Source organism: Perna viridis, chromosome 9, assembly GCF_037379345.1.
Source record: "Perna viridis isolate PV_CMFRI_1.1 ecotype Kerala chromosome 9, ASM3737934v1, whole genome shotgun sequence".
NCBI classification, from domain to species: domain Eukaryota; kingdom Metazoa; phylum Mollusca; class Bivalvia; order Mytilida; family Mytilidae; genus Perna; species Perna viridis.
The window spans coordinates 2,181,931-2,197,799 of NC_142453.1; the positions used below are offsets into that span (position 1 = coordinate 2,181,931).

General features: G+C 33.5%; 1 protein-coding gene across 1 annotated transcript in view; it reads right to left on the bottom strand.

The window, feature by feature from the left end:
• LOC148606086 (uncharacterized) overlaps positions 1 to 13,402 on the bottom strand; it is a 36,813-nt gene extending 23,411 nt beyond the window's left edge. Inside the window, exons 1-10 of the mRNA XM_088545581.1 lie at positions 13,017 to 13,402; positions 12,058 to 12,140; positions 11,392 to 11,519; positions 10,770 to 10,859; positions 9,726 to 9,869; positions 8,418 to 8,527; positions 7,447 to 7,547; positions 6,395 to 6,489; positions 5,848 to 5,960; positions 2,426 to 2,550 (exon numbers count right to left, since the gene is read on the bottom strand). Of these exons, the coding sequence (XP_088401707.1) occupies positions 2,426 to 2,550; positions 5,848 to 5,960; positions 6,395 to 6,489; positions 7,447 to 7,547; positions 8,418 to 8,527; positions 9,726 to 9,869; positions 10,770 to 10,859; positions 11,392 to 11,519; positions 12,058 to 12,140; positions 13,017 to 13,132 (1,105 nt within the window). The 5' untranslated portion in view covers positions 13,133 to 13,402. The remainder of the gene's footprint in view (positions 1 to 2,425; positions 2,551 to 5,847; positions 5,961 to 6,394; positions 6,490 to 7,446; positions 7,548 to 8,417; positions 8,528 to 9,725; positions 9,870 to 10,769; positions 10,860 to 11,391; positions 11,520 to 12,057; positions 12,141 to 13,016) is intronic.
• Between the last annotated feature and the right edge of the window lie 2,467 nt (positions 13,403 to 15,869).

Consider the following 15,869-nt stretch of genomic DNA (forward strand, 5'->3'; position numbering starts at 1 on the left):
GAGAAAAGTTGCAAATATCAAAGCAATCCCTCTGGTAGAAGCTAAGAAATCTGTTATCAAAAAAGGGTAACGGGAGGACGGACAAGGTGATTGCAATATACCCCACACTCAGATGAGTGGAGTCATAATATCTTTTACTAGGAAACGTGACAGTTCTTGAGCTTGAAGCAATGATACAGGTGAAAACCAGGAGACTAAAAAAAAAAAAAAACATGAAATCTGTGAGCCATCGCTCACTATATAGCCAGTGATACCCCCGCTTTATATCACGATATAAGGAAAATAAACAAGGTCCATGGAAAAGTTGCTGTCATTTTTTTCGAAAATGACTCAAACCATATGCCATAGCTAAAGGAAGAATGTGTTAAAATTTAAAGATGAGTAATTACTGAGAAAAGTGCAACGGGACAAGTTCTACGAATGGCAACACCTACAAGGGTAAAACAGTATACCCCATCAACTTCGGAGTGGGAGTATAAAAAACTATTCCATTAATAACACAAATTTACTTAAAAAATACACAGAGAATTTAAAGAATAAATTTCCCCCTGGACTCTACAGAATCTACGTTAATATGGACCAGATGTACCGGTAGAGTAAACGTCTTCTGCATAACATTCGCCAGTTTTATCGGTGTTTGATTTTTAGATCTAAGTCATTTATTTACCAATAAAAAAAAACAAACAGACAAAAAAAAAAAAAAAAACAAAAACAAACAAAAAGTGAAAAAAAAAAACGAAACAATAACTAATAAACAAACAAACAAAAAAACAACAACAACACAGGAACAAACAAACAAAAATCAATTTCAATTTATCTTTCTGTTAGTCTAATACCATTTTAATAATAGAACCTTTGAGTTGGATTGTCTCCTCTTTTAAGCAACCAACTGGACCACAAAGAACTGTGCTTAATCCATTGTTGTGACGTCAACCTATTGTTCTAACAGTGGATTCTTTTTTACGAATCAACTGTGTACAAACAAAACACAAAACTTTCCAAAAACCACTCAGCTATTGTAGTTTTTAGAAAGTGTAAGCCGTCGTTCGATTTATCAGTACGCCACTAATTTCCGTTAGTCCAAAAAAACTTTATTAACGTTGACTTCTGAATGTATATCCTATTCTAAGTTGGTTTCCGTCCTTTTGCCAGTTTGTTTTTTACGAACTTGTTTTTACACTTCGCTTGCTTCGTAGTAATGACTTGCGATTTCAAGATCAATGATATATTAAGACTATACATAGTACATGTATGTGTGTTGCAGCTGTTCGTCGCGGAAGAAAATCGCTTAGATAGGATTTTTTTGTTACTTGGGCATCTATTGCACGCGCCCGAGGTATTTTTCTACCGACTAGCGTGCTAGACTGAAATTTAAGAAAAAATAACCAAATACAATTTATCATTGTATAATTAATTTAATCATAAACAAGGTAAACTTGAATTAATGATTTTTTCGAGAGAAACGATAATATTTGTTTTAATACGAAATAAAAACTGCTACGAAAATGCCTTAAATACCTGTCTCCCGATTTCGGTTTTTTTTTTAAACCCAACTGCCGTGGTAAAAAGGGGGAAAGCAGGAATGGTAGTTTCCTTTTATCAAGACAATTTTTAGACTTTGTGTATGTTATTTCTATAAAACCTCTGGAATCACTGTTAATGGACAAACAACCGGCCGATCATACTTATACCGTAATACTATGATACTTTCTAGGGCACAATACACTCATCCGTAAATACAAGCACTTTATTTTGTATAATATGATAGCTACTTTTAAGGACCACATATGTATAAATTATTTTTTTTTTCAAAACAAGAAAGAAATGGAGACAAACCTTTTAGCTTTGTCATTGGAAAACAATAATATGATAAAATGCCGTTTGGAAACTCGAAAAAATATCGAGTTGACGACCTAGCTCTTGGGTCAAGCCGTGTCATAGGACCTCCGTATTATCAACTGTTCACATAACGACTTCTTGCTATGGATCAAAGCTACTGTAGTTCATGGCTTCATTCGAAATGTCTTTAAACGAATGAATACAGTAATGTAACACTCAATATATATACCTGAAGCGAATTTAGCTCACTTGAGTTACACAAAAGACCTAATTGAAAGTCAAAACATATTAATTCAGAGACGTCACAACAATGAAATGCTGTTGATTCGTAAAAAGAAATCACTCGCCCTTCGGGCTCGTAGTTTCTTTTCTACGAATCAAAGGCTTTTCATTGTATCTCTGTTACTTATAATGTTCATGGTGCGATAGGCAGGTTGGTCGTCGTGGAGGTTCTCATATACCGTATGATTTAGGAAAAAAAAGGGGGGTTAAATAACCTAATCATATTCAGTGACCTGTATCCAGTAATGTCTTGCTTACCCAGAAAGGCACAAGTCATGTAGTTAAAGTATAAATAAACCATTACCTGTATTCCGAATCTGCATTTTAGATAAGATGATGTTGTTGACACCATTAGCTGTAACTCCGTACTTTCTACACGCCTCTAGCGTGATACCTTCAATTTTAATGTTTCTGGAGTTATCACCAATTCTGTAAAATTGAATGAATGGATCATTTATAATTAATTACTTATGAATAGTATAACTTTACATTATACTACCAAATGAAGCATTTAAAAAAAAATATCGGTAAAATTTGTACACGGGTATATGGACCGTATGATTTACGGAAACTTAAAAAAAAAACCCAGACAAACGGTAAACCGGAAATTGATGGGAATGCAACCGATGCCTAAGGCGGGATTGGGGAAGGGGCAGAAAAACCTAGGGCCTATATAAGACTTATAATAACTATTTACATATAAAAACATTTTCCCGATCAGTCGATGTGTGTAAAATATAAAATTTATATAAAAGGAATGATAATAAGGTTGACCACTATTCTATAAAAGGTATTGACGACAATTTTGCTTGTCTGCAACTCAATTTCGCATTGTTACACATAAAAAAATCAATCTTTTGTAAATAATTCATCAATTAACAGATATTTTTCCAAATATTCGAATATAACCTAGATACCTAAAAGTTCAACTCGTTGACCCGGCCAAAATTAACGTACTTTTTAAAGTTCCAGACCTTTGCGTTCGCTCGAAATACACATATAGCTTGGGAACTACGTACACGAACAGAGCTTGACATGTCCTTTTCAAAATAAGGACAGTCATGGTGGACTTCAAGAAAACTAAAACTCTTGACTTTCATAATTCTGAATGGAATGAAAACATTCACATTTCCCACTTTAAAAAGGATAAACAAGAAAATCCCTTCCCGATTTTCCGCTTTTTATTCCTCATATCGTCAAATTTTAAGTCTACAGTATTTTCTTAAATCTTAAATTTATTTGTAGTCTGGCAGCTTGACCAACGGGAAAGTGCTGTAAAACATCCTATGATACACACTGTGTGTCTGGGTCAAAATTTCAAACAGTCACTTCCATACTGCATACGTCATTTCCGTTTTACGCCACTTTAGAGCATTCATGTTTTGGAGCTTGTACATAATTATATAGGACTTGCTGATGCTTTTTCTTATTAATTTACCTTAACGAACCTGAAGATTTTTTTTTCTTAAAAAAACAACGCACTTGAGAAATCGTGATCTTAAGAGCAGCAGAATCAACAATTAGTTTTTTTATATTAGAAAAGCCTTAAAGTGTAAAGTACTAAATAAAAAAAGTTATAGCAAGAGTTACAAAAGATCTTATAACATAAAAATAATCAACTAATATGAAATAAAAATAGATAACATTTTGAGCAAAAGCCCTTCGAATTTAATAATGGTACGCATGAGAGCTTGCTCACTAGAAATCAATCGGAACACCACAGCCTTTCTAGTTAACCCTCAGAGGCACTAGGCGGATGGATCAGCCCGGAATTTGACGGATCCGATTCTAACATTTCAGTTCAACTGCAGGTTGAATTTTTTCCCCATCACCTTTTTTGCTCAGCATCTCGCTTCGCGCCAAAATTCATGGATGAGTTGTTCTTTATGACTACAAGAGCCTATCCCTAAACTTGTGAATATGTCATTAGAAAAATCATCATTTCCTGACACTCTTAAAAAGGCTAAGGTAGTACCATTGCATAAGAAAAAACTTGAGGTCGGAAACTACAGACCTGTTAGTATTTTACTTGCGATGTCAAAGATCTTCGAGAGAGCCATTTACCAGCAGCTAATTGATTATTTTGATAAGATTTTTCGTCTCTCTTTATCTGCCTTTAGGCCAGGGTACGGCTGTAATACAGCATTACTAAAAGTAACTGGAAAAGGGACTGGAAAAAAGCAGTCGATGAAAATAAAAATGTTGCTGCTGTGTTGATGGATCTCTCAAAGGCCTTCGACTGCCTACCACATGATTTAATGTTACTACAGTTAAGATCTTATGGTCTATCTGAAAACGTAGTTGATTTAATATGTAGTTATGTATCTGATAGAAGTCAGAGTAGGGTCTGTATTTAGTACATGGTAAAATATATATTTAAGAGTTCCCCAAGGTTCTATCCTTGGACCTGTACTGTTTAATATATTTTTAAATGATATTTTCACTTTTGTTACAGATAGTACTTTATATAACTATGCAGATGATAATACATTGTCACATTCAGGCTTCGACATCGACAGATTAATCAAAACTTTAGAAAATGAAAGAGCTATTTTAATAAATTGATTTTCAAATAATCAGATGAAGGCTAATCCAGAAAAAATTCCAGGCAATTGCCATTGGTAAAAGGACTAAAAATAGGGATCTAAAATTTAATTTGGACGGGAACGAAATTGTTTGTGAAGATGAAGTGAAGCTCCTGGAGTGACAATTGATTATCAAATGAAATTTAATACTCACATTTCAAAAATATGTAAAAAAGCGTGAAGGCAGTTAAACGTTTTAAAACACATTGGAAAACATTTGTCAAAATTGGTGAGGTTAACAATCTACTATTCTGTTATAATGTCTAATTTTAATTCCTGTCTAGTGGTTTGGCATTTCAGTGGGGCGGGCAATAAAAATAAAAGATGGAAAAAATACAAGAACGTGCCTTACGCTTTATTTATGAAAATTATGAATGTCCATATGAAGAATAACTTGGTTTTCCATCTCTTAAAATAAGACGTCTTCGATATACATGTATGGCAATAGAAGTTTTTAAAATGATCCATAAAAAGTCTCCAACCTATTTACATGACATTATAACTTTTAAAAAATCTAATTACTCTTTTAGGAAGGACAATTTGGCAGAAGTTTCTAGGATAAGAACTACAGGATTTGGTTTACACTCAGTAAGGTATGCTGGGGCCACACTCTGGAATGAGCTGCCAAAATGAAATTCGCTTTCAGTCGAATTCGGACCAGTTTAAAAGCTTCATTAATAACTGGAATGGCAGCTCATGCAGATGTGGCTCCTGCAGATCTTAATTTTTTAGTTGCTGCTAGTTCTAGTTTTATTTTTCCAACCATATTTAGTTACATAGTATCTCAACTAACGCTTATTACTTATTTCATTGTACCGTGTGTGTCTTGTGAATTTTATATGCTGTGCTTCTTGTATGTGTCTTGTTTTATTATTTATTATGTTTTGTTATATGTATGTCGGCTAAAAGCTCTACAGAGCGTATGTTTTATGTTATATGTTTTATGTTATATTGAAACCCGACTTTAAATAAAATTTCTTAATCTTAGTCTTAGTACAATGTCGGCATTTTTTTTCAAGAAAAAATTCTCCTTTCTGCATCCAAGATTATTTTTTAGTGTAGAGGAAATGGCCAAGTAGTTCCGATTGACTGAAAATAACACATCGCAACCAAAAACACCATATTATATAAAAATGCGTACTCAACACAGTCGTTGATGACAGATGCATAAATAACATCAGAATCGGTGAAAGGAGCAGCCTTGATTGGATAAAAATACAGTACACCTAAATCCACGTCAACGAAATATTCTCCCTAAAATTAGAAGTTATTCCATATATTAGTGCATTTGATTGGCAGTTATTCATTTGATTTAAAGTCTTCAAAGTAGAATGAATACGTGTTACCAAGGCGTCGTCCATAATATGGTAAACATTGAGATCCCTTAATTTAACATTGATTTAAATCTTTTTGGAATTCTCAGTCTTTCACAGTTTTGTGTGATATAGTACATGTTTACAGATTACTTCGATATCCTCTTTCTCCCAAAACTCCTCTTCCTTATTTGAATACTGAAGTGTCCGTTTTGGGAGGGATGTACGTCAGAGGAATTAATTCGGACCAGTAAATAAGCTTTAAGGTCCCCCCCACCCCTACATAGCGTATGACTTCACGCTTGTCTAGTTCTGAGAGTATGTCTTTGGTTCAGTATGTGCATGCCATACCTTTAATGCCAAATACTATCTTACCGGTTCGTCTAATTCACTCAGGACATTGAAAAATATGAAGTTGCCGCCTTGCTTTTTATATCCCGCTGCGGTAGGATTAGCAAAATCGTAATGGCCTAGAAATAATATTAAGTAATAGTTAAATATGATTTATTACAAGCATTCTGATAAGTTGGTTCTCTTCGGGCAACTGAAGTTATTTTGTACAAATAATTTGGTACTGTGATGTAATTTTCGAGCGTCTGTTTGTTCGCCTTCCGCGAATCAAATAATCCCAACCAACAACATTTTTATTTTGATTTGCATAACCAACTTGGGGACAATTAATGCTTGTTCGTGAACTGAATCAAAGCGATTTATTAAGTATGAGACATAATAATGGAGACATTCAACCATTATTGTCCTTGTCTCAATCGTACTTTCATCTGTGGCAACATCCCCTCAGCACATGAACTCGTGGATTGTTACGTTGTATCTTTCTGCACCATGAAAACTGATTTGTTCAATGTGTCGTAGGTTTTCTTTCCCTGAACTTGACTTTTTTATGAGCAACTCAGCGTGTGTTTCTAGAAAAGCAGAGGACGCTTGTCTTACCGGTGCATCTGGTCCATGATCCCAGTTTTGGTGGAGTCCCGGTTGCTCATTTACTTTTGTTATACTAATATACTATTGTATTATTTTGGTTATTTTATGCCATTTCGTATGTTGAAAGTAAGCCATCAGTCTTTTATTATTTCTGTTATTCAGTGGCTTTATTGATTTTTGTGATGAAATGTAAAATTATTATTTCAAATCTGCCAGATCTTAGGATATAATTCACATCGAATATCCAATAATATCTATTGCATTTCTGTGTCATTTAGAGAGTTATATCAATTAATTTTGAAAATTAAAATACATACTATAACATGTATCACCTAAGAACAAAAAGTCAATTTCTGTTTACTATTAATTCAAACAATAAGTCAAAATTAAAAAAAAAATATGTTGGCTATCTAAACATGTACCATATTATCATTGAAACTTAGCTTAAATTGGCGGGAAAATACAACGGACATGTAACCATTACACACCTTCCCGTATTCCGTAATGGGGTCTGAATCCGAGAGTTGCTATCTGATGATCTGGAATTAAACTAGTAACGTTTGCTGCGATATCTGCCCAGTTCCAGTACCTTTAATTATTCAAGTAAAATTAAAATTACAGCACTAATATTTCACTCACATTCTGTACTGGAATATGTTGAGGTACATATAATTATATGTTAATAATATGCCGTTCGTAAATTTGAGATACCCTTTTTCACTTGAGCAAGATAACCTTGAATGATCATACAGGTAATAAAGTTGGAGAATTTTGTTTGTAGTAATATTTTAGAATTACAATAATATATATATATATATATATATATATGCGTCTCTACACTGCTCCATCGGATCAAATTGATACTGAGAAGATAGTGTAAGCTTATAGAAGTGTCTGAAAAATTCCCAATGACGTTAGAACTGTCAAATTTGCGATGCAAATTTTTGGTCTTTCCCTCCGCGGGACTCGATCTCGTACCGCTGTGACATCTATAGCAACACCGCCTGCACAAAGTCCAGCGCCCTGGACCACTCGGCCAGCTAGGCTATATATAAAATATAGCTTTCGCTGACCAGGTCATTCCTCCTCTTAGGATTAATCTAGGGCTCATACTTCGTACACGATGTATGGTAGTACGAGACAGTTCATCTAGGTGTTATTATGTGGGATAGAGGATCAAATTAAAGATGCATGTCACAACAAATCAATATTATACAAACGTCTCGGAACGTCTCTAGGGCGCTGGACTTTGTGCAGGCGGTGTTGCCATAGATGTCACAGCGGTACGAGTTCGAGTCCCGCGGAGGGAACGACCAAAAATTTGCATCGCAAATATGACAGTTCTAACATCGTTGGGAATTTTTCAGACCCCATTATATATACGCGTATAATTTGTAACGGATGTACGTGCCCGGCTTTTCCCAGAATCTTTTTTTATTATCAGTGCTACATTACTTACCAGAAACCATGACACCATACATGTCTTTCACCAACCCACCGCTTCGGTCTGTCAGAATCGTATTTGAAAGATTTTCCATCGGACAAAATATTCACAACATTTATGTATCCCTGTATCGAAAAGTAAAACAAATATAATAGTTAGAAAAGCTGCATTTGTCCATGAAGAAAAGCTACAAAGTGGGAAGGAAAATATAGCGACTGCCCTTGAATGGTCATCATCCCAAGCCTGGACCAGGTTTCATAAAAAAAAAATCTCAAATTAAGATTTTCCTCAAAACCTTCATCAACTCAAATCTCCACAAATCAAGTCACTTGAAATTGAAAATTTGAGGGAAAACTCAAGGATTTGATTTTTTTATATGAAAACTGGGTCAAGTTGGCTGGGTGCAGAGGTTGGTACCCTCGTTTTATTGAAAAACTTATCATTTTCATGCTTAAAATTGACAAAAAATGGTAAGTAATGACTTGTCCTAGCACACCCTTTTTACGAGGAACCCCGGCTGGCATCCCTTCTTTTCAAAGTGTCTGGATCTGCCCCTTGAAGGTAGACTTAAAACCCTGACTAGGGAGGATGTTTTCATTGTTACCGGTGTTCTCGTTAAGGCCATATTATTTTTTTTTATGTTAACCTACTTGAATTATCCAACTGCTGACGCTTTGGTATCATTTATTTTCTGCCAATTTCTAAATTATATTACATCCTACATTCCCATCGTCCCAAACTACATTGTTTGAAGAGAATATTAAACTCCCTATTGAAAAAAATCCAATCCCCGTAGCATGCTCATTGCATTTTTCTTTCAGCAGCAATATAATGAAATAAATACAAGCACTGACCTGTACATGAATTACAAAAAAAACAGTGTCTTATAACGCATCTACAGCATGAATACTTGCCGTCAACAGTAATGGAAAGATATTTACGCGTAAATCCTTAAAAGTGTAAAAAAAACATCAGCTAAATAAAGAAAATCCAAACAAAAAACCAAAAAAAAAAAAAAGAAAAAAAAACAAACGACGAAAAACAAACAAAACACACACTAACACACATAAAACAAACGAGCAACTTTTTTTTTAGCAAAAAAAATGCATTTTTCGAAACCTGTCTGTCTCACACATATGTACCTGTAGTCTATAGATATCTATAATGGTAAAACATAAATTTCTATATTTCCCCTCAATAAAGAATACAATGTAATTCAAAATTTTTGCCATATGGTAAAGAAATTAATGGGACAATATCGAACTTTGAGTATTTCATTGTGAGATGTTATTTGCTTGAGTTATGCATGTACTGATAAATTACCTCATTTGGATATCTTGCCAGCTTGAAAGGGTCGCCATTTTCAAAAAGTTCTATATAGTCTTTATTACTAAATCTTTTGAAGCCAAACTCTCTTAAATTTCCATAATCTGTGATTCCTACATCAGCAAGATTAACTTGTAGAACCTGATACAAAATATTTATATTATTATGCCCATCTATATATCTACATTGTATCTGATAGAAGAACGGTGAAACGTAATAAATGCTCCTGCGTATACCCTAAGTACAAAATAATATCAGAAGTCACCAAAAGGTCTTCAACAAAAGTGACCACAACTTATAGAAAAAAAGAACAAATGTGGTGAAACGCAACAAATGCACCAACGCATAATGTTCATAAAATAGTAAATACTAACAGAGACCACCAAAAGGTTTTCTCCCAAGTGTGAACACACCTTTAAGTAAACACTGAAAGGCCCCGACAACAAAGGTAATAAAATCCAAGGTAACAGAACGATGACACTTCTTCAAAATAAACTTAAAAGTAAAATAACGACACTGAGACATTAAGACAAGCATCTCCTGACTGTGGTAGGGCGCATGTCTGCCTATGGAAGTTTTCTAATTTTTGTAAAGGTTGTACAAAATAACCTGGTTTACTCGCTCAAAGTGAGCCAACCAATCAGGAAGCTTGTTACAAATCAAACAAAATTATACGACATAACGGACGGGTTTTCGAAATATATACTTAGAATATACTATGATACTACACGTATAAAAAGTATATTTTTTTTAAAACCCGTCCTTCCCTTGTAATTACACAATACATAACAAAGCACTCGACATGCGCTTCTAGAAAGGCAAAGAGTGAACGACTGCACGTGGGCTATGATAAGTCTAATAATTAGATAGGAATCCAATTAGCATCTAAAGGGTTCTATTAATTTTGTATGTGTGTTTTTTTTTTGTATCAGTTTCCTGTTTATGTCTTGGTTCTGGTTCCGACTGAAGACTGAACTGTTATAATGTTTTCTATTTGTTTTACTATGACACAACATCATTCACATTTTTCAACATACTCACATGATTCCTGGATTCCTGTGGTAATCTGTTCAGAATAGCACTATCTTGTACTTTGTGAAAGCTGCTTGTTGGTATAATCTTTCCCCCAAACTAAAAGGAACAATTTTTAGGAACTAAAATAGTACTGACCAAAATAGAATATGACCTAATTGCTTCCCAGGTTAAGAAATATGAAATGGTGACTTCCTATCTCCTAAAATGTAAATTGAGGTCCTTAAATTTGCACTTGAAGAGATAAGTGAATATTGAAGAGGGCACACATGACATTGATGATTAATTTCGAGTTGTTGTGACTTAGTTCTTAGTGAGTTCTGTCTTCTTATTGGCACTCACAGACATTTTTACATACTCTTTTTAACGGGCAAAATAATGAAAAAATAATGTAATAAATATTTTCTCTCATTTCATTTTCCACAGTAAAAATACCAATCATAATCTTTACATTTATTTGTATTTTAGTTTTTAATCATTCATGAGATAGTATAAATATGTATGGATAGTTTAATAGAACGAAATGAAATTTCTCACGGAAACAAAGAACATGCACAAATTCAAGCCTTCCATTACCTTTTTTAAATCAACAAGGAACCGAACCTGTAAAATCGTTCGAGTTTGGCCTTACCACATAAACATCTTCTTCTTGGTATGGCCTTATTGTGATTTGTCTGTTTTCTGTATTTTTAATCTTTAATGTCGATTGTAGTTGGTGGTATCCCCTCATCAGTTCAATAATAACATCGTGTAAGATATCTAGTAGAAAAAATAATAATAAAAATATTGATGTACAAATAGGTGGTGGTACCCCCACCCCTCATCAATAACATCATCGTGTAAGATATCTAATAGAAAAAGTAATAATAAAAATATTGATGTACAAATAGTTGGTGGTACCCCCACCCCCTATCCATTCAATAACATCATCGTGTAAGATATCTAATAGAAAAATAATGAAGATTATGTATGATGTACACATGTACATAGGTGAAAATCTTAGGTTCTTATTGCACCTTCAGGCCCAATCATCACAAAGCGTAAGTCTGAGGATATTGTACTTTATTCGTTTTAAACTTCCTGTTCGCGATGAATGCTGTTCTTTTCCCGCTACCAAAACATCAGATAACAAAGGTTACAAAGCAATGAGCAAGATGATGGCTTAAATTGTTTTGACTTGCGAAAAGGAAAATATTGACAACTAAAATTGTTGATTCAATATTCAAAAAAAAAAAAACCCCAAAAAAAAACAAAAAAAAAAAACTGCATCAATAGCATTCAAGTAGGCATCAGTTACCTGTTGAATTACATTGACTCTTTAGTTTTGGTATGATATCCACTGCTGCTTGTATTGTCTTCAAAGGCTGATTCGGATAAAACCTACAATATTCACATATCAAGTAATCAAGGTTATCCGGTTAATCTATACGCCACATATGATAATCATATGGCAATTATATGGAAATCATATGATATTTAATATATGATAGTCAGATATGCTTTTCATAATAATGTTAATTTTGGCTTGAAAACATATGATAATCATATGCTTGTGAAAAAAAACATGATTATCATATGGTACTCGATTCATATGGTAATCATTTGACAATCATTTGATATTTAAAATGATCTATAACATACCTATATAACGTGGTCTATGGGTAAAAACATGAAACAAGAACGATCGACATACACAATGTATCGACATACACATCGAACAGAATAAATTAAATAAAAATTAATACATATGAAAACTGTAGACAAGGAAAACAACACACAAAAAACGATGATATAAAGATATAAACATTCTGTTCGACATTTACATATCGGCTGGAGAAAAAAAAAATCTCATTAAAAGAATGTTTATGCCACTTATAGTTAATAGTCTATGGCATCGGAATATATATATATATATCTATAGAAGGGTCTGAAAAATTCCCAACGATGTTAGAACTGTCAAATTTGCGATGCAAAGTTTTGGTCGTTCCCTCCGCGGGACTCGAACTCGTACCGCTGTGACATTTATGGCAACACCGCCTGCACTAAGTCCAGCGCCCTAGACCACTCGGTTATGATTTATAATTAGAATGTTACCTCCACTAACACGTAATCAACCCTAGCCAATATAGGTTTGCAACTTCTGACGTTGTTAAAAAGGCAAAAACGTTCATACCACTTTCATAAATATGGTAAGGTTGCTTTGTTCAATCAATCCCATTCTTTCCAAAGATAAATAGAAACAGATTGTTTACTCACCCCGAGTTTCCGTCCGAACCTTTAGGACTGACGTAAATGTTTACAGTTATTGGGACATCTGGTAAAATACTCTCCGCTCCAAGAATGACAACAGCTAATGCTAAGAGGAGCATCATTTATGCCTTGTACCGAATAAGCTTTCTCAAAACCAGATCGGTCAAATATTCAAAACTGATCTATCCAGAGCTTTGGTAAGGTGTTAAATATATATCCAAAGATATTTATAATCATTCTCTCGTGTTCTTCCATATGCCACTCCTTATCACAAGTTGACTCTTAGATCACATTTCCATTTTTTTATAATATATTTACATATAACATGTATATTTGTCCGTGAACACATTCAAAAGTTCAAAAGAAGGTCTTCAATTGAACATACAAATCCAGCAAGCTGTACACGTGGTTGAGTAAGTACAACATACTGTACAATGTACTGTACAATGTACTGTGCAATGTAATGCCATACATTATTAAATTATACACGTAGTTACAGTTGTACATACACACATACCCGCATTTTTTAAAAAATTATTCAGTTAGTGTAAAAAAAATGACAACACCTTGATAAAACCGTTCCTATGTTTTATCTGTAAAATATTCTTTACAACGAAAAACAAATCTATGTTTAAAACATTTATTGTAGTAGGTTTTGTTATACCAAGATGCCCAAACAATTAGTTATCTGGTATAAGTTAAGACATTGTTCTGTCAAGATGACCTCTACTAAATGGCGTTACGTAAACACAGACACATCAAGATCTATTCTTATCTCAGTAACAGAATTGTTGATCGTGAACCTGTCTATATGTGAAGGAATTCAGACTTTATAAATGTTGCTGTTTGAACTCACCGTTTTATGTTGAACATGTCTTATACCAGTATTTACTGTTCAATTGATTGTCTATAATTTTCAAATGTGCCCCCTCCAAAAAAAACAAAACAAAAAAAAACAACAAAAAACAACAAAAAACAACCCCAAAAACCAAAATAAAACACACTAAACACCCTACACCCCTAAAACAAAAAAAACAATAACAACATCATTACACTAATAAAAATCATTATACAAACAAAATCTTAACGCAAAACAAATCAAATAAAGACAAACACAAAGCAAACAAAATTAAAGACAAAACGAAATGCAATTAGGGAATGTTTTGATTGGAGTCACGTGTTTTTATTTTAACAAACTTCTGTCGCTTAATTGGTCTTGTCATCCGCACGATGAAAACTTACCTGTTCAACGAGTCATCAGGGGCGGATCCAGAATTTTGAAATTGAAATTGTAGTTTCTGCCTAAATCTACCCCTGACAACCCATGCTTTGCAAATTCAGGGGGGGGGGGGGGCGTATAGTAATGTATAGTAATCTAAGAAAGGCAAAACAACTGAGAAAAATCCCTATCTTAATTATTTGACATAGCAACTACCATATTGGTTTTAATCGAAGGTAAACGTACCGGAGATACTTTCATGCAAAGATTTTAAGTAATTAGTAGTCTAATCTATTTTAATGTTATTTTCATGAATTAAAGAAATTTACAAAATATTACGTCAGTTAGGCATAGACCTAGTCTCTTAAGTTTCCTACATGTACACTGTACCATGTGTTGACAGACAGATAGACGGACACCACTTTGCATATAAAACCAAGAGTCATTCTGACTGACATCTACATTATTCACCTATTTGTTGTAAATCATATGTTATTTGCGAGTTCATGGGAAGGTCTCCATTGTTATGATGAATACTCTTAAACTGTTTGGTGAATTTACACTTAAAGTAAATTACAGAACATTATAAAGAATAAGTCATGTTTAAAAAAGGTCGACAAGGGCTCTCATTGGCATAGAATATAACTAGAAATAAAAAAAAATGTTGAAGAATTTTATTGTGAATTTGGAGATTTGAATCCATCACAAATGGGAAAATATAAAGATTTCTGAAAATTCCTGCATTAAAAGGATAGACAAGTTGCTTGAAGTTTACAATAATTCAGATATTCCGTCAAATATTTTTGGCAATGAAAATGGTGTCCACACCTACGAAACAACTTCATATTCAGTGAATTTATTCATTATAAAATTTTTTTTATTTATGAAAAAAAGTTGTTTCTTGGGTTTGGACAAAGTTTTCTGGATGTAAATATGCGTGAAAAAAAAAACAACAAAGGACGAATTACGATAAGGCCCATATTTGACCTCCTCCGTGACTTGAAATTAGACAATTGATACATGATTCTTTTTAATGGTTGTTAGGATGTAAAAATGAATGTTTTAGCATGTTCAACCACAATTATAAGCAAATCATATTTCAATGACTGACAATATGATATCAAAATTTTGGAAATTTGCGAATTTTCCATCAAATCTGCCGAAACGGGGCACTTTTTGGAACAATTAAATAAAAAAAATTAAAATCTGTCAACTTGACTCAAAATAAATGTTTGTGATTTCTAAATGCAAAATTTGATAGGAGTCCAAATCAGTTAGGATACATTGGTATCCCTGGGTGACGTAAGCTGAGATCTTTGGAAATATCAATATTAGCATCGAAACATTGCATTTTCCATAATGTTGTAGTTTTGGCAGCTTTTTCACCTGTCATAAAACTGAGAATTGATGAAATTGTGAGAATTTAGAACCATTTATAAGAAATGTAATAATTCTTTTAACAATACATATCGTATTTTGTCATTTGCTTCAATTTTTTATATGGGCCCAAATATGGCCCTCATCGTACCTTCCCCTTTACAATTCTCAGAAGTTGTTGTGAAATGACGTATAATTGTGACATCATCATGATGTCATAACAATGAAATAATGCCACAAACCTTATTTTTTTCTTTTATTAA